Raw genomic sequence first — 25996 nt, 5'->3', positions numbered from 1 at the left:
TTTGGAGAACTCTGGTTAATAAAACAGAGAATCAAAATATTGGAGGACAGGAAACTTGACTGGTCAAGGAAACAAGCCACTAAACTTCCTGAACTTTACAATACTGACAGAAGAGGGTGCCATTGAACTAGGAATCTTGTTGGAGGCAGAAAGAAGACTGGCAAAAAGTACCAATTGTCCTAGTCCTCACCAAAACATGGTATGATCATTCTTTTTAGTTTTAGATATGTAGTTAGTATCTTAGAGGTTATGGTTTGTATTTCTTTAATGGCCAGTGATGTTGAGCACCATTTCCCAGTGCTTTTTTTATCCCTATATTCTATGATGAAATATCTGCTAAATTTCTGTTCACTTTTAATTGAATTCTTTGTTTTATTGTGTTCTATTTTGCCCTTTTTATAACGCTTCTTATTTTTGTGTTCTGAGAGTTCTAAGAGTGAGAGTTCTTCATTTTGATGATGTTCAGTTTAGTGATTGTTTGTTTGTTTGTTTGTTTATGGTCATGGAGCATGCTTTTGGTTTCATGTCTAAGGTAAACTCTTAAATACAAGTTAGTCTGTAGTATTTTGTTACTCTTTCAACATCTGTATACTCTGTAATGATATTACCACCTTCATTTTTGGTATTGGTAATTTGTATTTCCTATCTTTTTGTTTTTAATCAGTTTGATAGAGATGTATAAATTATATATATTTGTAGAGAGCTCTATATAATGCTGATACTGAATTTATACCTAGCATGTCCTTTTAGGCAGTACACCCAGATTATATCTGTACATGTTTTCCTTTATTCAGCAGAGGTTTACTGAGAACCTACTAGGTATAGGCTCTGTCCTGTGCACTGAGAATGCATTACTGGGGTAGGGTATGTACTCAAACGTCAGGGAAGATCTTTCAGGCAGAGGGTAGAGGAAATGCAAAATCTCACATATGCTTGGAATAAAAAGGACAAGTAAGAAGGTCAGCATGGCTGTAGCCAAGGGCCTGAGTAGTAGGATGGGGGTTAAGAGAACCAGTGTGCAGAGTCAGACTGTGCTAAGCCTGATAGGTCAAATGCCCAGATGATATGAGCTAAATAAGGGTGGTAGCAGGAGTCGTTCAGGTTGTGGATAATTTGTGAGTATAGTTCAGGATTTCAAGTACAAGTAGGGGCTGGGGATGCAGCTTAGTGGCAGAGCATTGACTGGCACATACAAGGCTCTGGGTTCAATCCTTAGCATCACAAACAATACTGCAAGTGAAGCACAGATAGGAGTTTCTGATTAAATAGTTTTGGAGTATGAAAAAAAGAAACGAGTCAAGAACACCATCAGGATTTTTTCCCCCAAGTAACTAGTAAATTGAAATGCTATTAACTCATGCGAGGAGCAAGGTTGGAGAAGCAGATTTTGGAGAAAACATAATTTGTAATATGTTTTCCCTAATTCCTTAATACTCAGTATAGTCTCTGTCCTCCAAACTGTTGAAAATGCAGGGAAATATTCCACTTATTTAAAAATAAGAGACAGAATCAAATATTATATTGACTAGAGGGACCTCAGAGACTGCTTAAAAGCAAGGAAACAGAAGACCAAAGAGTATAAATGGTGTTTTCTGGTGGTAAATGTCTGTCTGATCCAATTGGCTAGGTGCCACCACAGCTCCCCGTGAGCAGAAACACTCACGATTTATGTAATTACTCTGGGCTTCAGCTAGGGCTGAGGAATATTGACCCAAACAACCTTTTGGCCTAGGCCAATTATGCTTTTATCTGGCTATAATCTAAATGAGAATAAATTTAACAACAGCTTTGAGACTATTTGGGGAACATATGTTGTTTCTTAAATTTGATCTTCATCATAAGAAAATCCCTCTTCATAAGACCAGAAACTAATATCCTTTAAATAACATTTATTTTGGGGTAATCACATTTTGTAATGAAAATGAGTCAGTAGTTTAGAATTATAAGCAACTATTTAACATTGGGCAAATTACTTTGGGCCCTGGTTTCCTCATGTAGAAAGTAACTATATAATTAAAATAATTTTTACACATTTTCTTTCTAGGAAAACTTAAGGCAGACACTTGAAAAGCATTGAAGTTGAAAGAGATAATTTCTAAATGTCTTTCTGCACTTCCAGGTTGTGGTTCTACCATTATTACTTTGGTAGGTATAGTGGAAGTGCTGTAGAAATGTATCCCATATATGTAAAAATTTAAGTATGATTCCCTCATTGATTAATGGCCTTAATAAAGAATCTCAGTGTAGAAGCATAGAGGAAATATGAACCTTGGGCATATTTAAAATTTTCCAATATAGCAACATATTGCAGCTAATAAAAAGGGGTTTGAGTTATATTTGCAGGGGCTGGAGAAGTTCATTTTTACCATAAAAGAGAGGAAGATAAGAATAACTTCTCTATGGAAAATTGGGACAAAGGTTTTTGTGCATTTGTTACCAAAGTAGTCAGGTGTTAGTCACCTAGGTTTGCTTTGTTTGTACCAAAAGAGTGGTTTCACTGATTTGACTAAGTTTGTGTTTTCCTCACTTTAGGGAAATTATATAACTTCTACAGCTTGAGTCACCTTGAAAATCCCATTTTAAATAGAAGCACATTGGCTGCATCCCTGAAAGTTGAATATAGTTGTAAATGGAAAAAATTATATTCCATACTTGGCTCAACAGAATTTGTTGCTTTCCTACCACTGGCTGATCACTGTGTAGTCTTCAAAGTACTTCAGAGTTTTGTTTTGGTAAAATTGGTATAAAACACCAATTGAAGAGGAGATCAAACAACAACAACAAATACGATTAACAGCCTTACTACTAAAGGCAATGTAGAATTGTCCAAAAAAGGTTTACCCACTCTGAGGGGATGTGCTTTGTCTTCCCCTTTTGGGGCAGAGTAGAAGGCAGCAGATGTGGGGCCAGATGCCTAGCCAGATGCTGCATTTTTGCTGAAGCTTATGTTCCCCAAGACTCACTAGTCAACAGTGCTCCTAACTGATGCACCAGGTCTTTTAAAGCTCTCAGGAGCAATGAACCACTGACTCTGTTCTGCTTACCCTGTTTCAGGAGCTTTCTTCCAAGAGGGTATGGCAATATTTGCCTCCTCATTCTGCTGTCTTTGTGCCAAGTACTTCTTTTTTCCAACCTAATCTATATTAATTAGGATGTACAAAGGTGGAAAAGATATATCTTTATATATCTATATTGAAAAAGAGAATGTTTAACATAAAGGCCAGGCAGTGGTTTCTTATTGGGGTTCAAGGAAGAGAGTGGTTCTCAAATAGACACACAGTGGTTCTTAAAGTTATCAGTGATATAATTCTTAGGTGGGGAAAGATAGGGAAATAGAGATGATCTTCTTATTAGTTTTAAAGTTGTAGTTCTCTACAGCATGTATGTTTCACACTAATAAACATAAGATTAAAAAAAAGATGTCTGAAAACCTAAATTTACAATCTTGTTTTAGCATTTATTATTCCTATGAATTTGTTGTATCTATCAACTTAGTATGGTAATAGAGTTATAAGTGGAAATTTCCAAATTGAGGAAAAAACATGCACAACATTGAAACCCTTCCACCAATCCTGTGATAAGGAACATTATAATTCTCATTTTGCAGGAAGCCAGACAGTTAACAAATGGCCAAGCCAGAACTAGTCCATGTCTGGTTACTCTAGCGTCTGTGCTTTTAATCACTGTAAATCTGGGACGTTTGATGAAAATCTGAGCATAAAATGAGAACTTAAAAGTGCCACATAAAAATGTCTGACATTATGATGCTAGGAATAGTATGAGGATAAAATTGTAGAAAATACATTGCTTTTAAAAGTCCTTGGGCAGTATTTACTAGGATGCTTTCTAAAACTTTGCCCTATGTCTCAAAGTCACCAACTCATTTTAACAGAGGATTATGGATTCTTAGCTGTATAAAGTGAGTAAATAAAAATTGATATATTTAATCTTGTGACCATTTTTATATAATGTATGCAATTATTCTATTCCACAGATCTGTGATATATTATTAATTAGATTACATCCTTTTGGTAAAAGAAATCCTAAATGAATTGTCATTTTGTGAGAAATGAGGCAAACATGATAACATCTATAGAGGAGTCCACTTCCCTTCCCCTTAGCCTCATGAATGATGCAGAACCATTAGGAAGAGTCACACTTCATTGATTGATGCACTTCATTTTAAAATTTAACTCTCTGGTGTTAGAGGTTATTTGTATGGTATAGTTGTTATGCATTTGTTTATTCATATAATAAATGGAATTCTAACTCTATTATGAATTTTTAAAAGTTTCTTGATACAGAATAAAAGAGTTTGAGAAACTTCTAAAAATGTAACAAAGCAGAGTGGTACCAATTCAGTTTTTTAATTCTTTCTTCTTTCTATTGCTTATTTATTTATTTGTAGATTTATAAAACATTTTGTTCTTGATCTTATGCTTGGCCCTGAACTCCAAAAATGAGTTCGTGTTTTAAGGGCACATGTATATAAGAAGAGAAAGGGAAATATATAATCAAGAATGAAGACAAAGATTAGAACATATTTTAAGAACATATCAGTAACGCTCAAACACAGAGCATGCTGAAGATTAAAAAATAAATACTGGGCAATGAAAATGCCCTTTTGGCCATGTTGACATCACAGATTGTTTTTTCTTAAGGTACTTATTTTATTTTTAATTGATATAAAATAATTTTATGTATTTGTTGGGTAGAGTATGATTTTGCAATACAAATATACAATGTATAGTGATCAGATCAGGGCAATTAGCATATCTACCACATTTATCAAACATTTATCATTTTTTTGTGAGGAGAATTCTCTCTTGTAGCTATTTTAAAATATACAATGAGTTATTGTTAGAGCAATGGAACATATTCCCCCTTTCTAACTTTAACATTGTACCATTAACTAAACTCTCCCTATACGCCCTTCTTGCTACCTTCCCGGACTCCAGTAACAACTGTTCTCCTCTCCACTTAAGGGATCGACTTTTTAGTTTCCACATGAGTGAAAATATGAGGTATTTGTCTTTCATGCCTGGCTTATTTCACTTAACACCATATCTTCCAGCATCATCCATGTTGCTACAAATTACAAGGGTCCATTCCTTTAAGGCTCAGTAGTATTCTGTTGCCTATGTGCACTAATATTTTTATACATTTATCACTTATTGGATACTTAGGTTAATTCCATTTTTTGGCTATTATGAATAATGCTGCAATCAATATGGACATACAGAAGTCTCTCTCACATACTGACCTTATTTCATTTGGACATAAATCCAGGAGCGAGATTTCTGGACCATATAGTAGTTGTATTTTTAACTTTTGGAGATTTTCCATGCTGTTCTCTATAATAGCTGTACTAACTTACATTCCCACCACAGTGTAAGGGTTCTCCTTTATCTGCATCCTCACCAGTACTTTTATCATTTATCTTTTTTAAAAAATATTTTTTAGTTGTGGTTGGACACAATACCTTTATTTTATTTATTTTTACCTGGTGCTGAGGATCAAACCCAGGGCCTCGCAAGTGCTAGGCAAGCGCTCTACCACTGAGCCATAATCCCAGCCCTCATTTATCTTTTTGATAATTACCATTCTAACTGGGGTGAGGTGATATCTCATTGTGATTTTGATTTGAATTTCTCTGATGTTAGTGATGTTGAAATTTTTTTTCTAAACCTTCTGGCCATTTGGTATGTTTTCTTTGAGGAATGTCTGTTCATATCATTTGCCTGCTGTCAGGGTATTGCAGGTCTTGATTAAGGAGGATTTGAAATTGATAATAGATGAGGCATAGAATTATCTTAAGCTGAATTCCACAAATCACCAATTATAGTTAATCTAAAAAGTTGGTTTAACACCCTCCTCCCAGTTTTACCACTAAGAAATCTGAGACTCAGAGAGAAAACACAGATAGTAAACTCCAAGATCAGGATTCCTAACATGGTCTGTCTTTCTTCAAAGCTGTGTTCTTCCAAATATTTTGAGAGGTTTCCCCAAAATTGCCTCAAGTCCAGATCTCTAAGGACTCAGTTCTCAGTTCCCTTAAAATTCTCCTTAAGTATTCTGAACTCAGGACTTTGAATTCTAGAAGCCCCAAATGCCTCAGAAAACAAAACAAAACAAAACCGTTAGGCTGGTAACCCAGTAACTGAGTTCTGAAACACAGATCTCCTAAGTTGAAATCCCGATCTCTTAGGAAATTACTTCAATCTTCATTTTTCTACCCTAAAGTAAAAGTTCTGAATGTTCAACTATGAACATCAATCTGAGTCTCAGGCCTTCAGTTAAACTGAGCCAGGAACCAGAAATTCTCCTGGGGAAGGGGCAACTCTTGCACATTCCAGTATAAGGGACTACTGACTTATGCAAGCATGGTTTTCTGTGCCTGGAGGTCTACTTTTCATCTTGTCTCTTCGCAAACCCTCCCGCATCCTTAGACAAAGTGACATTTTCTCTGAATGCTTTCCTTGTCTCCAGACTGGGTTGAAATCTGCTTGCTATTAATTTATATAGCATTAATTTCCCTTTGATAACATTCACTATTTACTACCATTCCCTGTCATGCCTTGCTTTCCCTGTGTGCCTAGCACAGTACCTGAAACATGTTGATAAAGATAATAGTGAACATTTGAACTGTTGAATGCATGGATTGAGAAATGGGTGAGTTTGGTAAGTATGATAAAATCATACCCCATTGCAATGAAAGGCATTCTGCAATTTTGTAACAATAAATAAAAACCATGCATTGCTTGGTCCAGCCTTCTCTTTCTCTGCCTGTGCTCTGTTACAAGTGGCAGGCTCATATAGACTGTTTGGATCTAGCCCTCCTGGAGATTGATAGCATATTCCAGCCCTATTAGTGATGTCTATTCTTACGCAGCATTGTTATCTGTGGGAATCAACAACTTTAGATTAGTCTCTTCACAACCTTTTCAAATGTATATGTTTTATACAAACAAGATGTCAATTAAAGATCAAAACAAACAACCAAAATTAGATTAGCCTTCTTCTCACCTGAAAAATCTGAGTTGTTGTTCATGAACTTCACATGAGCATCAACTTAAAATTCCAATGGATGTATCTTACTCACAGGCTCATTTTTAAGATAATGGACTGCCTGAACTTGAATGTGGGTGTCTTTTCTGACAGATAGCTTATAAAAGGGGAAAAAAATAAGCTCAGAAAGGTGAGAACTGATGAGACATCAGTGACTCATAATACAAATGCACTTACCATTTTCTTTGTGCAAGTGTTTCCATCAGTGATTTCTGAAGGAGTTTTTATGGCAAAGTCAAATTCACTTGCACAGCTGTGCTGTGTGGTGTGAGCTTGGCCTTCCTGCTCCTCTCTCCACACTTTTTGCACACTGTCCTCTGCCTGGTAGGGACAGCGTCACTGTACACCTCTGTGGATGGCATCAATGTGTTCATTTGTCCCCAGACTTTGAGCTGGATTTAGCCCTTAGGAGGCACCTATGAGATATCAAGAGGTAGGAGAGTGAGATCAGTAGCCCTAGCTTTCTCCTTGAGGGTGGTCTGTTATCCTCTGTCAAAGGCCAGAGCCTCTGTCAAGTAGCCCTTGCTTACAGTGACCTTGCTTAACTTTTGATAACTGCTCCTTCCTTATGTCCCTTCAGGCCTAAACCTATATTATCCTAGACATGGGCACCATGTTGGATTTCCCCAGTTCCTGCCCACACACACTCTTTTCCTTCATTAAATGCCACATAATCTAATTTATGTGTGATCTCTTTTTTCCTGCCCAGAGTCTGTCTCATACAGAGGTTATTTGTGGAGTAGGAAAATATTCTTGCAAAATACACAGGACTATGACAGTTGTTGATAAAAGAAGCAAAGGTTTAAACTTCTTCCTTTGATGAGATAATTGCAATACATTTTGCTTGTATTACACATAAACTTTTTAATATTCCCAAGAGTACTCCATCAAAATAGATCAAAATAAATGCCTGTGCCCATAACTCTACTGAGGAGTATTTTAAAGAAGAAAGACATGACATATGAAATAAATTAAAACACAAATTGGAGGCTAAAAAGGAAGTATGACATTTCAGACATAGTTGTTTTATAAAAAGCCAAGTTTCTATAACTGTGCCATTATTTACTCAGGTTCTCATTCTCTCACAGTTTAGCTTTTGTTTTATACAAACAAGATGTTAATTGATGATCAAAACAAACAACCAAAATTTGTAACATGCACAAGATATTTTTCAGTCACACTTTTGCTAGCTCCCACGGAAAGCAGCAAATAGCTCAGGCTCTTATCATTTAGCCCATGGAATAGGGAGGCAGCCTGTGATGTAGTGTGACTGATCAAACAGAAAGTTGGGATGTGATGACATGAGAGGAATTCATGGGAAAAATTGAACCTAATCAAGTCAGAATGAAGACTTTGCTATCTAGAAAAACTATCTGGAAGTTAAAGGGATTTGGTAGTGTATTGTGAAGATGGGTGGTCATGCTCTATGTGCAATGTCAAGGACAAGCAGAAATTAAGGCAGTGGGGAGAATATTAATTCTGCTTTTAAGGATAAGAAAATCTCCATGGATGACATTAAAAAAAATAATGCTTTTCAACTTTCTGTGTTCCCTACTGAGCTTTCTGTTTATGTTTCTGAATACAAAATATTACATATAATCTACCAGGACACACTATGATTCAACCTTTATGTTTTGTTTCTTTTTTGTGTAGGGTTGTACATTGTAATGATTTGAGGTCAGGTTAATAGGGAATGAAAAGACTGTGAACTTTATTCCTTCCACAGAAGCCATTCATGTTTATGACAGTTAGGTACTAAGTGCTTGCCATGTGCCACTCTGAGTGGTAAATTCTCTGTGAATACAGCAAAATACTTTTTGTTTTCATGGGACTAAGGAAAACCACTTTAATTGTCTACTGCTTTCTCAATCCCAGAGAAAGGCTTGGGATTTATGGTAAGAGAGTAAGTTGACAGGTTAAAAACAGGGTTACTGTTATAAGATTAGAGTAAAGGTACTTTTCTCATTCACCCTGCTAAAGTAGTCTGCAAACTTGCTAGTTGTATAATTGTTGAACTCTAAATATTCAAGTCAAATTCTTCCCATGGATAATTGTGCATGTAATAAAATAAAGATTTGGGGATTTCCTTAATTTCTGCTTTCCTAGGATGAATCCACAAAATCTATTCTTGTGTCTTCTATGTTTCCTAGAATGGTTATTTTAGTTATATGCCATTTATATTTTTAATACTTCTGCCTCAGCAGAAACATGCTTTAATTAGAATATTTGCAAGGATTTTTAAACAAAAATTAAAAGTTAAGCTAGGTCTTTTTTTTTTCATTTTTTTCTCCAATTTTATTTCTATTTTCACCTTAAAGATTTGCACCTTCCTATCTCCCTCCCGTCTAAGCTGGGTCTTAATAGTGGAGGTTAGTTTGAACAACAGCAATTCCATTTGATAAAAGTGCATCATATTTGAACAGGAAGTAGAGAAAATTACTCCACATGCTCTGGACTCAAGCTCACAGTCCAATCTACTCAGAAGCTAATTTGTGTGGCTGGCATTTTCGATAGAGATAGATTATTCCATCCCTCACTATCTGGGGCAACAGCCGCTATTTTTTCCTGCAAAAACAATCAGGGAAATGAGGTAGGTAAAGGCTTGATTTTCATCACCTAATCAATATTTGAGTGTCACAGGGCAGTGCCTAATTACACATTCTCCTAGAACTGGTATTTACATATTGTGATAAACAAATTGAAAACTTCAAACAGGAAAATGTAGGCTTTTAAACATTTAACCATGCTAAAAATAGCTGAATACATAAAGGAAATTTCTTAATTTTTTTTTAAAGAGAAGAACTGACTTGGAAAAATTGTTATTTAGCTGAAATGAAATATCTGTTTTGTTGCTATAGTACTGTGGACTGAGTTATTCTTTTTTTTATAGATTGTTTGTCTATTAATGCATAATTCTAAAATATAGCTATATAAAATCAATTTTCACAGAGGTGATATAGTCTACTAATATTTATTATCTTTCTTGAAAGGTTTCAAATGTTTGTTATTTAGGAAGTTGTTTTACATATTTTGCTTTTGCATTTAAAAGCCGGAGATGGTACTGACGTTTTTCTCACACCACTTGTAACAACAAAACAAAACAAAAAAGTCTTTAGTTGCTTCCCTACACTGCAGTTAAGAAATAGCAGGAGAGCAGCAGAAAAGGCATATTATTCTCTTAACATACAAGCGGCTCCATGTTATCTCTCTACTCCATGCAATAGGTACTGACTTCATTGTGCATGCATTTAAAAAAAAATCTTTCCAAAGCAATAGAAATGTTTATGTAAACATTCTGTATCTGGATTTTCTATTGAGAGAATGTTAAAGAAACAATGATAATCCAGCTCTTTTAATAAAAATATATATGAAATTTATGTTATTCCATTTTATTAATATTTGTGGCACAATGACCAAAACAGGAGATGTTTTAAGACTGAAGATAATTTTCCCTCTCTATGGAAATGTCTTTGCTGTTCCTTTAAGAGGATGGTAGTTATGGCATGAACACAATAAGAATGGAAACCATAATCGTGTAGAAGGAAAGAGGACATGCTCTCAGGAATAGTAGCTTGTGAAGATAGAATTTGCCCCCCTGCCATCAAATAAATGGTAATTAGAATAAAAAAGCATTATTCCAAAATTTTAGAATTACAGATGTCGCAACTCCAGCTTATTCTAGTTCAGTGTAAATTTAGATGTATCACATGAACAAACAAACCTTTGGAAACCAGAATTTAAAAAATGAATTGAGATACAAGTAAAGTTACTGATAATATTTTTTATTTCTTTAAAGAGACAAAGGTCACTTACACCAATTTCCATCACAGTTCTTGACTTTTTCATAGGTCTTCTGATCAAAAACAGATAAGTAATGAAAAGTCCAGGCATCTCTCTCAAAAATACATTTTTCTGTGGCCATAAAAATCAATACAATCTGAGTTTAAGGACTTTCCACATTCATAACTCCAGTTGACTCTGAAAGTAATTATTTGAGATAGGTTAGAATATTTTATCTCCAATTTTAACAGACAAAATGAACAAAAGAGAGGCTTGGTCCTTGATCTCTTGGTACTTGGAACTATTTTCTGTCACGTCTTTGGTTCTGTCTTCTAGCTACTTGAGAACTTTCCTTGAAAGTTTGCACTCCCAGTACATCACTCTATTCTTATGAATCCCCTGATCCTGGCTCATTTTTTCCTTAGTTTTATATATTTTTTTCTTTTTTAAAGCACTGTCCATGTTCACCTGACACTTTTTCTTCCCCTAACCTTTGAACTTTCTCTTTTCTGCAGCAGAAACTATATAAAATAATAAATGCAAAAGAGAGAAAGTGGAAGGCTAAAGATGCCATCAGAAGCCAGAAAAGTGACAGAGAAGGAAAGAGGGCTAAGAATTTCAGCAGGGATGGTGACAAGTGGCTGCTCATGTAACTAACCTTGTGTCTTTTCTGCCTCATCTGTCCTGTTAACTCAGAAATAATAATGCTCTTCTAGAAACTCCCCTCCAACTCAGGATCACCTCTTGCCAAAACCAACATTAGGTTCAGCCTAGCTCTCCTAAGGGAAAACTGCACTCTTAGAAATTGCATTGGAAGGTGTCTATTAAGGATCAGCAGCAATTTGTGGGAAAATTCTGATGTAAAATACAGAGACCAAAGTAAACAAATATAAAAAAGCAACTTAGGAGTAACTTCTCTGAAATGTGTCCTGCTTAGACAGTTTTGACCATGACCTCAGAGATAAGAAAATGGATTGTACTTTTGGTAACAGAGAAGTGTTACAAAAATAAAAATTTAAAGACAAAGAAGATGTTTTTGAAAATTAAAAATAAAACAGCAGAAAAATTTCTTTAGGTATATTAGAAGATAAAGTTGCAGAAATCTCCCACAACAGAATGCATGCAAAAAAAAAAAAAGGTAAATCATTAGAATAGGAGAGAAAAGATGAGAAAATTAAAGAACAACTTTGGAATGCTCACCATTAAAATAAAAAGAGTTTCAGAAACAGAACTCTGAAAGAAAAAAATAAAATCATCTGAGAAATAGAAAATCATTATTTTTCATATTTGATTTGAACAAATTGATAATATTTTTTATTTAAAAACAACTTTTTAAAGGTTGTTTCTCACTCTCTCACATTGGTGACTGATTATGGGTAAAAGAGTTATTTCCTAAGACTTTACCACCTGTGATTGAGAAACACATATTAATCTCTATATGAATGATATGGAAAAATGATGGCAGTTTCCAGTCTCCACCCCAGATTGAAATGTTAAAATCTGTAAAGAGCTTGGTGTTTTTTAAAAAGTTCTTGGAATCCATTAACAAATAAATGCATCTTCATTTTATAATATAGTAAGTCTAGAGATGATGAGATAACATCTAATATATTGAGGATTGCATTAGATGACTGGCACGTCATTTGGCACACTAAAATGCTCTTAATATGATTTGTTCACAATCTTTCTCGTTTATTGCAGCCGGGGCACTGACAATAGACTGACTCACCGGCGGCAGACGGTTCTTCGTGAAAAGGGGAGAAGGTTAGCTAATCGAGGACCAGCATACATGTTTAATGACCGCTCAACAAGCCTATCTATCGAGGAGGAACGCTTTTTAGATGCAGCTGAATATGGCAACATTCCAGTGGTGCGGAAGATGTTAGAAGAATGTGTCTCCCTCAATGTTAACTGTGTAGATTACATGGGCCAGAATGCCCTGCAATTGGCAGTGGCCAATGAGCACCTGGAAATTACAGAGCTGCTTCTCAAGAAAGAAAACCTCTCTCGGGTTGGGGATGCTTTGCTTCTAGCTATTAGTAAAGGTTATGTTCGGATTGTGGAGGCAATTCTCAGTCATCCGGCTTTTGCTGAAGGCAAGAGGTTAGCCACAAGCCCTAGCCAGTCTGAACTGCAGCAAGATGATTTTTATGCCTATGATGAAGATGGGACACGGTTCTCCCATGACGTGACTCCAATCATTCTGGCTGCTCACTGCCAGGAATATGAAATTGTGCACACTCTCCTGCGGAAGGGTGCTCGGATTGAACGGCCTCATGATTATTTCTGCAAGTGCAGCGAATGCAACCAGAAACAAAAGCATGACTCCTTTAGCCACTCCAGATCTAGGATTAATGCCTATAAAGGCCTGGCAAGTCCAGCTTACCTGTCATTGTCTAGTGAAGATCCAGTGATGACGGCTTTAGAACTTAGCAATGAGCTGGCAGTGCTGGCCAACATTGAGAAAGAGTTCAAGGTAGGTCTTTAGCACCAGGGACTTCATCCTCTTTAAGTTGAAGTCAAGATGTATTTATAAGCTTCCATGATGTGCTAGTTAGTATAAATACTAGGTAATTTTATATTTTTATTCAACAAAACTCCTTATAATTATTATAGTAAAAGTTAGGATTGCTATCCTTTAATAATGATTAAATCTACTAGACATCTTACATTTTTCATGTCTAAACATTATCACAGCCTGGAGAAGATATTATTGGTTCCTGTCCAGATGGAGAAATAGAGGCATAGAAAAGTAAGGCCTAGGCTTAGCAAGTTGTAAATGACAGAGCTGGGATCAGAATACAGGTGTACTACACTATAAGACTCAGGTTCTTTCTCCTTTGAAGCACTGTTTTTATGTTCAGAGCACAGGGAAAATAAATGAATCTGCTTAAAGAAGTCACACTTGGACTTGAAAGATAATGTGTACATGCACAAATGTGAAGAAAAATGCAGCTGCTAGGCAGAGCTGTAAGCAACGTGCATAGAGGTTCTGAGACAGCAATACTTAGTTCCTACCAGGTTGCAGCAAATTTACATACAAGATGGAATTTCACCTGTATATGGCAGAATGAATAGATTTTGGAAGGCAGAGAATGAGGGAAAAGATATTTTAGGTTAGGGTAATGGCAAAAACAGAAGAAAAAATACTTGTAGATTTGAATAAAGCAGGCAAGAGAATTTTAAACAGTCTCTTAATAGAAGGCATCTGGAGGGAGAAATGGTATCAGATACTGCCATTGTTCATGTGCTCTGTGCTGTATTTGGAAAGGATTAAAGCTTAGATTCTTACCTCCAAAGAATCCCCTGGCATACTTCTAAACTCCCTCTGTGGGTTATCTGACTTATCTTACAGTGTTCCTATTCTATCATGTATTGCCATTGTTTAAGATGTATATTCTGCCTTACTAAGTTATATGCAGCTTGGAATCAGCTCTGACGGATCAGTTATAGTGTTTTACACAGTAAATAATGATCTTTTTTTCTTTCTATGCTATATATTGTGAAAAAAACTTGTTTCTGTACTCTTTACCTTGGGAGACTGAAGCCCAGGCTCTCTTTAGAAGCTTCTTGATGCCACTAAAAAATGGTTTCACATTGCTCGTGGGATGACATTTGTCCATCTATCTAGGTCCTATCTCTCCAGGAAGGAGGGGAAAATGTGAATGGCTATAGAAACACTTAGAATGTGCTTGACTTCCAGGATGAAGGCAGGTGTTTTTCCTCTAGCTATCTGGCACCTAAGAGTGTAGGACAAGAGAATGGATCTTTTCCCTTCTTTGGAAAAGTACAATTTTTTTTTTGTACTTTTCATTAAACTCCTAGGACTCAGTGATTCAAAGAACTGCAGATTCAAATTAATGTAGTTTCTTTGAAATCTGATGAATGTAAATTACTTTTAAAATTTATATTTAGTTTGTATGTGATTCTACTGCTTAGGTTCCAACATCTCTATTTCTTTTATTGTATCTTTGTTTATATACTTCTCAGCCACTGAAGACTGTCATATCCTTTACTGGTTCATTCATTCACTTGCCTACATCTTTTCAACCTCTGTTTTACATGAGGATGGAGATGTAAAACACACATAGACAATTCAGTCAGCAATCCTGCCCTCAATTAGTTTACAATCTAATGGGAGAGAAAAGATCTGTGTGGAGTCACTAATATTATACGTGACCCTGTGGAGTGAAGGGCAGGCTAGGCTCAAAAGTGGGAAGAATCACAACCAGAATGTGAACTCCCTGCGGTCCCTAAATGCCTTGCAGAATGTAGAGGTCTCCACAGGATTATGAGTATTAGGAGATCTGTTCACTGTATCACTGACTCATCACACTTTTTTCCTGCTCTTTTAAGTATGATGTATGTATGCTGAGGCACTTTTTCTCCACTCCACCTTGCTCTGTTAGTTTCACTGTCTTTTAGCAGTTGTTTAGAGGTCTTACACTCTACTTCAGTGAGTGTTAAGGCAGAAGAAGAGATAATTCTGAAAACATAAATCTTTTTAGTTGTTATTCCTAATGTCTTTAAAAGTCATTTTCAAAAATTTAGTTTACTGTTTAAAGAGGGCAGTAGTTTTTAGAGTATTTTTAAAAGTATTCCTAGAACTTGGCAAGCACCAGTTTTTTCAACTTAGGAACCTGACTTAAGGGTCCTTATAATACACAAAGAAGGAAAGCAAGTTCGTCTGTCTGTCCCTCCCTCCCTCCCTCCCTTCCTTCCTCCCTCTTTAAATAAAGCAGCCTTTTACAAATGCAAGTCAAAAACCAGTATGTTTCTTTCTTGCCAGCCATCAAGCATTAAAACAAATATTCTATTCTTTAACACATTTGGGCAGCGAGGTAAAAACAGTCTCAAATGGGTGTGAGCTGCCATTGCTTTGTGTTAACTCTTAGAGAAGCCCACATTCTCCCACTACCCATGGCTCCTGTCACAGGGCTGGCAAGTCTACAGAAGTTAATGTCTCGGAGGTGAGCTTTCCTGTGAGGTCTGCAGCTTTTATTCTTCAAAATCAATGTTTTTCTTATTTTGAAACAATATATAGTCATGTTAGAAAACAATATTATAAAAATAAAGAAAGTTTGAAAAATCATTCCTAATTTTGTTACCAAGAAACAAACATGGATACATTGCCAATATGTTGCTCATATCTTCTAGTCAGGTCCTGTTTTCAGGTCCCCCCCTCCTCCCGCCCCCGCCGCCCCCGCCCAGCTTAAACAGTCAAGCTTCTTAGAGTTTCAGGAAATAAGGCAGCTCAGTTTGCAGAAGTTGGACTAACTCAGGTCTGGTCTATCTCACAGGGACCTGAGAGATTGTTTATCAGGAAATCCTCCCACCTGTGTCTTCAAATTCTTTGGCTCCCTTTCTACCTGAAAGGCATTTGAAACATTCTGTGCTTATTTGCACATTTAAAAAACTGATATCTCATTTTTTTTTTGTAAATTTAAATATTTTTAAAGAATGATTTCTGCCTAGCGTACACATTACCATTCAAATACAGAACTCAACTTGCTCTCTTAGATGTATGCAGCGGACTCTAAATGCTATGGTTTGGTGCTGATCATTGGCTGTTTTAAAAATACGTGACAATTTTTAATCTTCAGAATAGTCACATCTTCCTTTTTCTCCTTGAATTTTCATTTCTAATCCAATTTCCTTTCCAAAGTGATTTCTAATATAATATTTTCTTACTGTAAAATCTCTTAACAATCACATACACACACATATACACCCTTATGTATATATATGTATATGTAAAGCATATATATAAAAGTATGTAACATATGTGTATATGATATTTTAGAATTTGTTTATTTTTCCTGTGATGATAGCCTCTAGGTATTAAAAACTTTTGAAGAGAATTACCATTATATCTTTTATTAATACATTTGATCAAAACTACATAAATTGAACCCAGTTGTTCAAAATAGCAAATATATGTAAATTTTGAAAAATTTTACCTCTACAGTATACTGTTCTTCTTGGGAATACATTTTTAGTGGTATTAACCATGTTCACATTTTTGCTATGTGTTTAGTGAAAGAAAAATGTGTATACAATATAGCTTAAAACTACTATATATCATAGCCAGCATGTTAGTCTTTGTTAATAGGATATAGAAATTATTAAATATTTTATCAGGTAAAATTAGGAGGGAATTGATTATAGTTGGAATGAATATTTTATGTGACTTGAGAACTAATTACTGCTTTATGCACACTAGATCTGAAAGAAATCACATAAATGTCTCACACATGGATTTTAATAAGTATCCTTTGAAATTTTGAGTCCTAAGAACTATTTTAAGTCAGATTTAACTCACTAACCTTCTCTGCCTTGCCCATGTTGAGATAATTTTCTTTGAAGTTGATGATATGTTCAAAAGATGAGTATTAAGATGAGTATTAACCTTAAAAGAATCACTTCCTTTTTAATATATGAAAAGGAAATTTTTTAGTACAATAATCTCCCTGTATCTGCAGGGAGAAGACCTTCAGTGAATGCCTGAAACCATGGATGGTACCAAACCCTACATATATTATGTTTTTTTTTCCTATGCTGACCTACACAAATAAAATGCCTTTTTGTCTCAATAAACATCCATTGCACTTTCTGCTGTTTGAGGTGTGAAAACAAACCTAGCACAAATTCGCTTTTCCCTCTTCACATTTTTACAGATAGAAGATTCATTCATACCATGGGTCTTAGCAAACTCAGCATGTAATCTTTTTTTTCCTCAAGTCAAGAATTTCTACTTTTTACTTAAAAGAAGCACTTAAGGGCTTCTCTTTTGGCAAATATGCAATTGCCACACTCTTAAGCTTTAGGATCATTATTAAGTGAAATAAGAGTTTCTCAAACACAAGCACTGTGATACCACAATAGAAAATTAGATAATAAGATGGATGCTAAGTGACTAATGGGAGGCAGTATATACAACATAGATGCATTTGTCCAAGGGATAGTTGATGTCCCATGAGGGACAAAGTGGAAGAATGAAAGATTTCATTATGCTGCTTAGAAAGGCATACAATTTAAAACTTATGAAATGTTTCTCTCTGGAATTTTCCACTAACATAAACAGGGGTAACTGAAACTATAGAAAGTGAAACTATGGATAAAGGTGAGTATCATATCCAATAGTCCTTACTGATGCTCTGCTCTTATCGGACTTTCACTCAAGAGGGATGCATTCTTTGACAATTCTATAGAATGAGGAGGTGAACTACATTAAAAATTATCTCTATTTCTGTCACCATATGTCACTGTATGTATGAACTGAAAGGATTATAACATGAGCCAACGTGTTGTATTTCTATCACTGTTTCATCTTCAACAAAAATACGTATTAATGCAGGACTTCCTGTACTTTTATAGCTCCTTGGAAAGTCTCTGTGTTTCTGCTTGAAGATAACTAATCTATTTTATGATGGTCAGAGAATAAGAACTTTCACAACTACTTTCTAAGCTCCAATGTATAGCTTCTCTAAGTTCCCTCCATGTTTTCTACTTCCATAATAATCCATAGTCCATTAACAACAGAGACTAGGGGGGTCGCTTCAGAATATCTCAGGCAATTTTAGACTTGTACCTAGAATATTCTAAGCCAAACAAGTTTCTTTATTACTTGTAACACCAAGCCTGTAGCTGGCTCCAAGCAGAGGTGTTTTTTGAGTCAGCTTTTTCGCTTCTGGGACTAAAAGATCTGACCAGAACAATTTTAGGCGAGGAAAAGTTTATTTGGAGGCTCCACAGTTTAAGTGATCTTAGTCCATAGAAGGCCAGCTCTATTCCTCAGGGCTTAAGGTGAGGCTGAACATCATGGGAGAGGAAAGCAGCTCACATGATGATCAGAAAGCAGAGAGAGAAGTCTCCACTTGCCAGATACAAATATACCCCACGGCTACGTCCCCCAATTCCCACCTCCTCCAGCCACATCCTACCATTTCAGTTACCACTCAATTAATCCCTACCAGGGGATTAATTCACTGATTGGGTTAAGACTCTCACAACCCAATCATTTCTCCTCTGAAGCTTCTTGCATTATCTCACATGTGAGTTTTTAGGGGACACCTCACATCCAAACTATAACAAGAGGGGACACCAGACCACAAAAAGAAATCTAACAGATGGAGCAAGAACAAGAAGAAAACCAGTAGGCCTTAGAGAGTTGTAAGCCTTTAAAAGGAGAATGAATATTCAAAAGACTTTTTACCTTGTATTATTGTATTGTATATTTCGAATGAGCTAGAAGGTTTTGAATGTTCTTGCCAAATAGAAATGATAAATGTTTGAGGTGATGGATATGCTAATTATCCTGATTTGATCATTAAACAATATATAAATGTATTAAAACATTGTATTTGCTCCATACAGACATATGATTATTATCTATCAATTACTAATAAACTAAAAATTTTAGAAAGAATTAAAAAGTTTTTACTCATTTAAATTCAATATTTTATTGAATCTTAATCAATAGCTTTAGGCTTTAGTAGCATGAAAACTTGGGCAAATTAAGCTTAAAATTGAGTTAAACCTAACTTCAGCTGCACACACAGACTTTATAAAAAATAGAATCCTCAAATTGGCTGTTTTTGATATTAAAGGAGAGGCAATATTCCTGATTTATATTCTAGATTCAAGTCTAAGATCTTAGCGGGAATGAAAAGCTTAAAGGGATACAGATCAATACCAGGGTCAGTCTTGTCAACAAATACATTTCCCTAGATTTCTGATTTCCTTTTAGTATCTCACTCTGTACCTATGATGGTCTCTAAGCCCTTTTCAGAATGTGCTTACATGGTAGTTTGTAGCAATACACAATGCTTCCTTTTATCTTTCCTAACATAATTTATTTTATATAGCAAGATGGTCCTTATCACTGTCATTCTGGATAGATAGCTTTTCTGGAGCTTTTCCAGCTCCTTTATGTCTTCCTAAAAGTCTGTGTGCTGACATGCACATGGCCCTCCAGATGCCTCTGCTGCAGACTTTAAGAAAGAGGGATGGTGGAGAGACTCGCTCGTGCTGTGTCTGTTTCTAAGTCATTGCTATGTTCTGGTGTATAATGTTAAAAAAGTATCTAGTACTGTTTGGGAGAAATATTCTGCAATAGACTGGCTTAGAAAAGTAGTTTTTGTTAGCAGGAAGGCAATATGATTGTTATCAGAACTTCCAGGACTGCACTGGTGTCACTGACATGTGAAGTAGTCTGCACGGCAGAATCACATGCAGGACTGAGACTGACCAAAGAGAAGGAGGAAATATACCATTATTGAGCCTGATGAATTATTCTAAGTGATTTACACTCTGAATTTTTGATATAGTAACACTTAAGTCCTCCATAATTGGGGGAAAGGCCAGAAGTGAAGTAACTTTTCCAACGTCCAGATAGGTTTTTACCCAGCCACATTCTTCTCTTTTTGTCAGTCAAAAAATTTTATTGATCACCTATTCTATGCCTCCCAGTGTGCTAGGCTGTGCAGTTTCAATGACAAGTAAGATAGAATCCTTGTCTTTAAAAATATTTGAGTCTGTTGAAAGGAAGCAGATATGTAAGCAAGTAAACATAGTTAAATGATTGTGTGTGTGAGAGAGCACGTGTGTGTTCTAGAAGTTTGCTCATTGAGTTTCCTTCACAGCTTAAAATGGATGGGTTAGAGAAACTCTCATTCTGGCAGAAATTTAGGTTATGACAAGTCAGCTTTCAGGGAGGGAAGTTAGTATGGCAATATGCTATAGGAGGGTCCACAGTTCCCTCAACTTAATAGCTTTAATAGGACCTGAAAATTTCTATGCTTAGGTAAGAATAAAAACTGGTTATCCAACCATATGTTGAGTTAAACAAGCAGCCACTACTAATGCCAATAATCAACAGAAAAGTCAATAGAATCCGAAATAGCTAGCAAAATGTCTTCCTTTACTTGTTTTATAATTACACCCCATTTCTTTTTACCTTTCCTGTGGAATAGTATCTGATTAACTTTTATGTCTCTTAAAACCCCACATAGGTCCTCCATAATGCTTGCTAATCATCACCACATCCACTGAGATGGAGCTCAGTGATCATTGTACCATTTAGTGACAATTATCCCAAGAAGTAGGAGAGTTCCAGAGTGATATTTGGTTTCCCAAGCATGGCTGGTCATTCATCACCATCTCAATAATAATATTCTCTACTTACCTCACATTTCATGTACAGATTTTTATTTTGCAAAACTTCTATCTTTTCAAGACTGTACTATCTATCACAGTACCAATGCTCAGAGCATGTGTGGATCATTGTTTAATTTCAGTGCAGATCACACCCAGGAATCCCAAGATGCCTTTACATTTGTTAGTAAAGGTTTATAATAACTGATTGAGGACAGCTGGATATTGTTTATGCAATAATGAAAATAATAATAATTACTGCTGATTAGCACTGTCCTGTGCCAGGAACCTGGTATTTGTTACCTTGTATAATTTTCACAGCACCCTTAGAAGTGGGTAATAGTATTGTTCTTGTTTCACCATAAGTGTTATGAGGCTTTAAGTCAATTACTAATAACTAGGCTCAGTGTACTTTCAAAACCAGGTCTGCTCTTCTTACAGTTGATTACCAAGAACCAAGCCTTATATTTTTCCTGACCCTATTGGTTTCCTGGGAAGTCAACTTTATTCTTTCTATAGAAAGAACGTTCAGAGATTACAATTATAGGTCACAATATTTCTTCTACTGTATAAAATCCAAGGGTTTTAGGATGACATTTTGAAAGAACTATTTTAACAATATTTTGTTTTTCTGAATAGTCTCTAAATTCTTTTAACTATTATCAGTTATCTCTTCAACTGGAAGGACAATGGGCAAGCACTCATTTCTAATTTATTAATGTAAGGTATATGTGTCTGACCCAAAGACAACCCAGTGTTAAATCAACCTATTAAGTCAACCCTTTACCTTCGATTTTCCTCTCAAAGAACCACAATCTCAGTGGGTACACACTGGGTAAAAACTACTGCCAACATTTCATTTTAAATGAATTGACATGTCAAGTTGAGAGAACTTAGGATATGAAAGCATTTGTAAACGGATTCCTATGTTAAAAAAAAAAAGTTTGTGTTTCTGAAAGCAGAGTCTAATCCTTTATTTTTCTTCTTTTTAAGAAATAGGTATTTTTGCTTGAGAATGTTAATTAGAAAAAAACCTAGGTTAGTTATTAAATATCACACAGCTGAATAGGAGTTTGCCATTCCACATAGTTTCTGCTAAAAAAATGTCCCCCACATTTGAAGGATCACATACGCATTCAAAATACCTAGTTATTCTTGAGCCTTCTTAGAATCCTAGACAGTATGGATTTTGGCTACTACTTTGTTATCTTTTAAAGGAAAAGGAATACTTTTAAAATTGAACAGTATATACAATAAAGCTAGGAACATCACATTTTGTTATAGCTCCATGAATGTTATGAATATACAGAGATGGCCTGTTTCTAGATTCTGCCTTGGATGACATGAAATAAAGTAGTTATACTCATTGAATGATTGATAAATTCTCAGTACCATATGAAGTACTTTGCATGTGTGATCACTTTAACACTTCTTTAATCTTACTTTCAGTTTTCTGACCTGTAAAATGAGTGTAAAAATAGCACTCTCAGAGTGGTTTGAACTTATTTAAGGTCACATGGCTAATAACTCAAAGAGCTTGGATTTGATTACAGGTCTTTGTAGCTCTAAAAGCCCAAGATCCTAACCACTATGAATAGTAGACGGGCAACGTCTGCACTTCCACATCTCAACATTTATACCCTGGCCCTAATCAATTATGTTGTGAAAGGGGCAAAGCTATTTCCTCATAACCCTGTTTTCATAAATATCCAACCAGACACCCGTTTAGAAGTAGTGTGGGCCATTCTTGGTCAAGAGATAGTTTGCTTTTATAGAATCTGTTTGGACTTAGCAAAGTGTAGTCTATTAAGAAGTTACTGTTTTGAAGTTCACATGGTATATTTCATAGAGAGGAACCTACGTAGGTGTTTGACACAGACCTACTATGGAACTATGTCCCAGATAGACTCCCCCAAATACTGACTTATTGACAGACATCCACTTACACGCAGATTTCTCCAGAAAGTTCCTCTTGATCCTTACAAAGAATTTTTTTCAACCTACAACACATAGTAGTTTTAGGATGGGGAGAAAACTAACTTTGAATCTGCAAAGTTGAGTTTAAGAGCAAACTTTCCCGCTGAAACTGTGACTTCAGGGAACCTTAAATTTTTCATCTGTGAGACGGGAATAGCATTTGCCCCACTTGCTTCACACCCCATATTTATTTCAAAAAATCAATGTAGGAAAGCATTCTATGAAGAAAAGATGAAATGGCACTATTTTTAAAGGCAGGGACTTGGTGCCAAACAGATTTAGCTTTTAAACCAAATTTTAACGCTTATTGGCTGCATGATGTTGACACATTATTAACCCTTAGCAAGATTATTGTGAAGATTAAATGAGATAATAATGATTCCCCTGCAACACAAAAAGCTCTAGCTAATAGGTTTTCTTGATTAAAATTTACATGTGTGACCTTATTAAGAAAATAAAGAGAAAGGAGATATTAGAAAGATCTGAATGAAGATGTGAATAAATGTTCTATAGAAAGATGACTTGAGTTTATGGTAATTTGGGCTTGACTTTCACTCTCTAAATGACTGCAGAATATTAGGCCACATGGTACAAGCTACAGAACAATAACAAAACAGTGAAAGCATTTTCAATAAGTTTTCTTTTCTCTAAGGAGAATCACTCAATTTGTAGGGTTTATATCTATACCTCATCTTTTAATTCCGTGTTTGGCATATAAAGTTACTTGATAACAACAATTGGTTAAAAAGATAACTGATATGTGCTTGCTTCTCCTGGAACCTTTCCAAATGTTCAGTCTCTCAAGTTTATCAGCAGTTCACAAAATCTATCAAAGATCCATCAAATGTGCATTATGAACCTACATGAAATTATGACCATGAAGCATGCAATATATGCAAAGCACGAAAATGATGCTGTGGAAAGTATGTTTAAAAAAAAAACCTAAAGATGAATTTTTCTCTTGAAATGTACCATCCCTTAAGACGCTGGTAACTTCTGCTGTGTAACAGAGTAAAATCTGCTACTTCTATATTATTGTTTTTTTATTTTGCTTTGTTTTTCTTAGAATGACTACAAAAAACTGTCAATGCAATGCAAAGATTTTGTGGTTGGACTCCTTGATCTATGCAGAAACACTGAAGAAGTTGAAGCCATTCTGAATGGGGATGTTGAAACACGGCACCCGGGTGATCACAGCCGTCCCAATCTGAGCCGTTTAAAACTTGCCATTAAATATGAAGTAAAAAAAGTAAGGTCAGGCATGAAGCCCGTTTTTCATTATTTCAGTTCCTACCACTGCTAAATGAGGATGAAGGCTTGGCATTGTTAGACTGAGCTAGGTTTTTCTAATTTACAGTTTCACTAGGCAGATTCTCTAATGAATCATACACATGAGAGGCACTCAATCAGCACCACATGTCAGTTTTTTTAATTTAGACTTATGCAGAACATAACAGTGATTGCCATTTTCTTGATTTAAGTGATGATATAAAAATAGCCTTGTGTATACAAATTATAAGGTGATTGTTGCATGATAGGGATCTCATTAGAGTATTTCAAACTCAACTACATTTTTCCATTTGTTGATCTTTTTCAATACAGAGCCAATACCTTTAATTCCTTCTTTAGAGCATTTGAATCCCCTCCAGCTATATCTTTATCTGAAGGATGTTTTTTCAGTTTTTGTCTTCATGCAGTGGTGCCTACCCCTTTCCTAGGATATGTAAGATCTTTTTGTCCCCCACCCCCATCCCACCCCCTCTATCAGAGATTGAACCCTGGGGTGTTTAACCACTGAGCAACATTCCCAGCCGTTTTTATATATTTTATATTTAGAGACAGGGCCTTGCTAAGTTGCTGAGTCTGGCTTTGAACTCATTTGTAATAAAAGTAATCCCTGTTTCTTGCAAGTATTCAAATAGTACAGACATAGCTTACCTTATTCTGTCCAACGCTTAATGGAGAGTGACTAACCATTGTCACATTTTTTTCCTCCACAAATTTATATCTTGGATATCTTCATGTATCAGTCAATAAATATCCACTTCTTCTCTTCAAAGCCTCCATTGTTGTATCAGTTTAATCAGTTTACTGTTTAAGGATGTTTACTCCATTTTTTTAGATAGTAATTTATTACAATCTTGACTTTTTTGTACAGTGCACACATTTATGTAGCTTGTTTACTTGCATGAGTCATATCTGTAGACAAAATTCCTGATGTGGAATTGATATGTCAAATTTTCATTTTTAAAATTTAAAACATTTGTTAAGTTTTCCTTCAAAGCAGGTGCACTAGTTTACACCCACCCACAATGTATAAGAGGGTTTACCTCTTCCACCCACAATGGATGTTACCAAACTTTACCATTAGGAGTACATAAACATTTTATCTAGTTTTAATTTATTTTCAAAGTTAACCATCCTTAAGACATTTGTAGTTCTTTTATATAATATTTTAATATGCTTTACTAAGTTCTATTTTGGGTTATTGTTTTTATATACTGAATAAGTTTACTCTCTGTTTTATATAAAAACTCAAATAATTGAGAAAAATATTTGTAAAAAATAAACATTTGAGAATAAAAAATTCTGTAAAAAATGATATTTAAAGTTTTCTTAGTTGAATTTCTGTCATAAGAATAAAAAGAGCTATCAGTGAAATGGAACAGGCACCCAGAAACAGACTGACACACAAAGGGGAAGAGCAGAAAATAGATTCAGCATTTTAGGTTAGAGCAGAAAATGTGGTCTAATTTTTTAAAAGTCTACACATTTAGGCTAGTGTAATCTTAACCTCACTTTTAATAGAAAGAAACACACACACACACTATGCACACACACAAATCACAAAAGCCCTTGTGGAAAATATTGATAAATCTTCTCATAATATCACATTTCAAAACAAATTTTATATGCTTTGAAAGAAAGCCTATTAGTCACAAAAGAAAAGCTTGATAAATTGGAATCTCCAAATTTATACCATATGTAATAGAGCCTCTTACCATCTTGCTTGATG

General features: G+C 35.4%; 1 protein-coding gene across 2 annotated transcripts in view; it reads left to right on the top strand.

The window, feature by feature from the left end:
- The window catches only part of Trpc6 (transient receptor potential cation channel subfamily C member 6), a 119679-nt gene that overhangs the window by 61246 nt on the left and 32437 nt on the right, over nt 1-25996 (top strand). For both annotated transcript variants that reach the window (XM_071616644.1, XM_027930703.2), the window contains exons 2-3: nt 12550-13324; nt 24047-24229. In XM_071616644.1, coding sequence (XP_071472745.1) covers nt 12550-13324; nt 24047-24229 — 958 coding nt within the window. The remainder of the gene's footprint in view (nt 1-12549; nt 13325-24046; nt 24230-25996) is intronic.

The sequence above is a fragment of the Marmota flaviventris genome, chromosome 9 (assembly GCF_047511675.1).
Source record: "Marmota flaviventris isolate mMarFla1 chromosome 9, mMarFla1.hap1, whole genome shotgun sequence".
NCBI lineage: Eukaryota > Metazoa > Chordata > Mammalia > Rodentia > Sciuridae > Marmota > Marmota flaviventris.
This window is presented reverse-complemented; position numbering and strand designations above follow the sequence as displayed.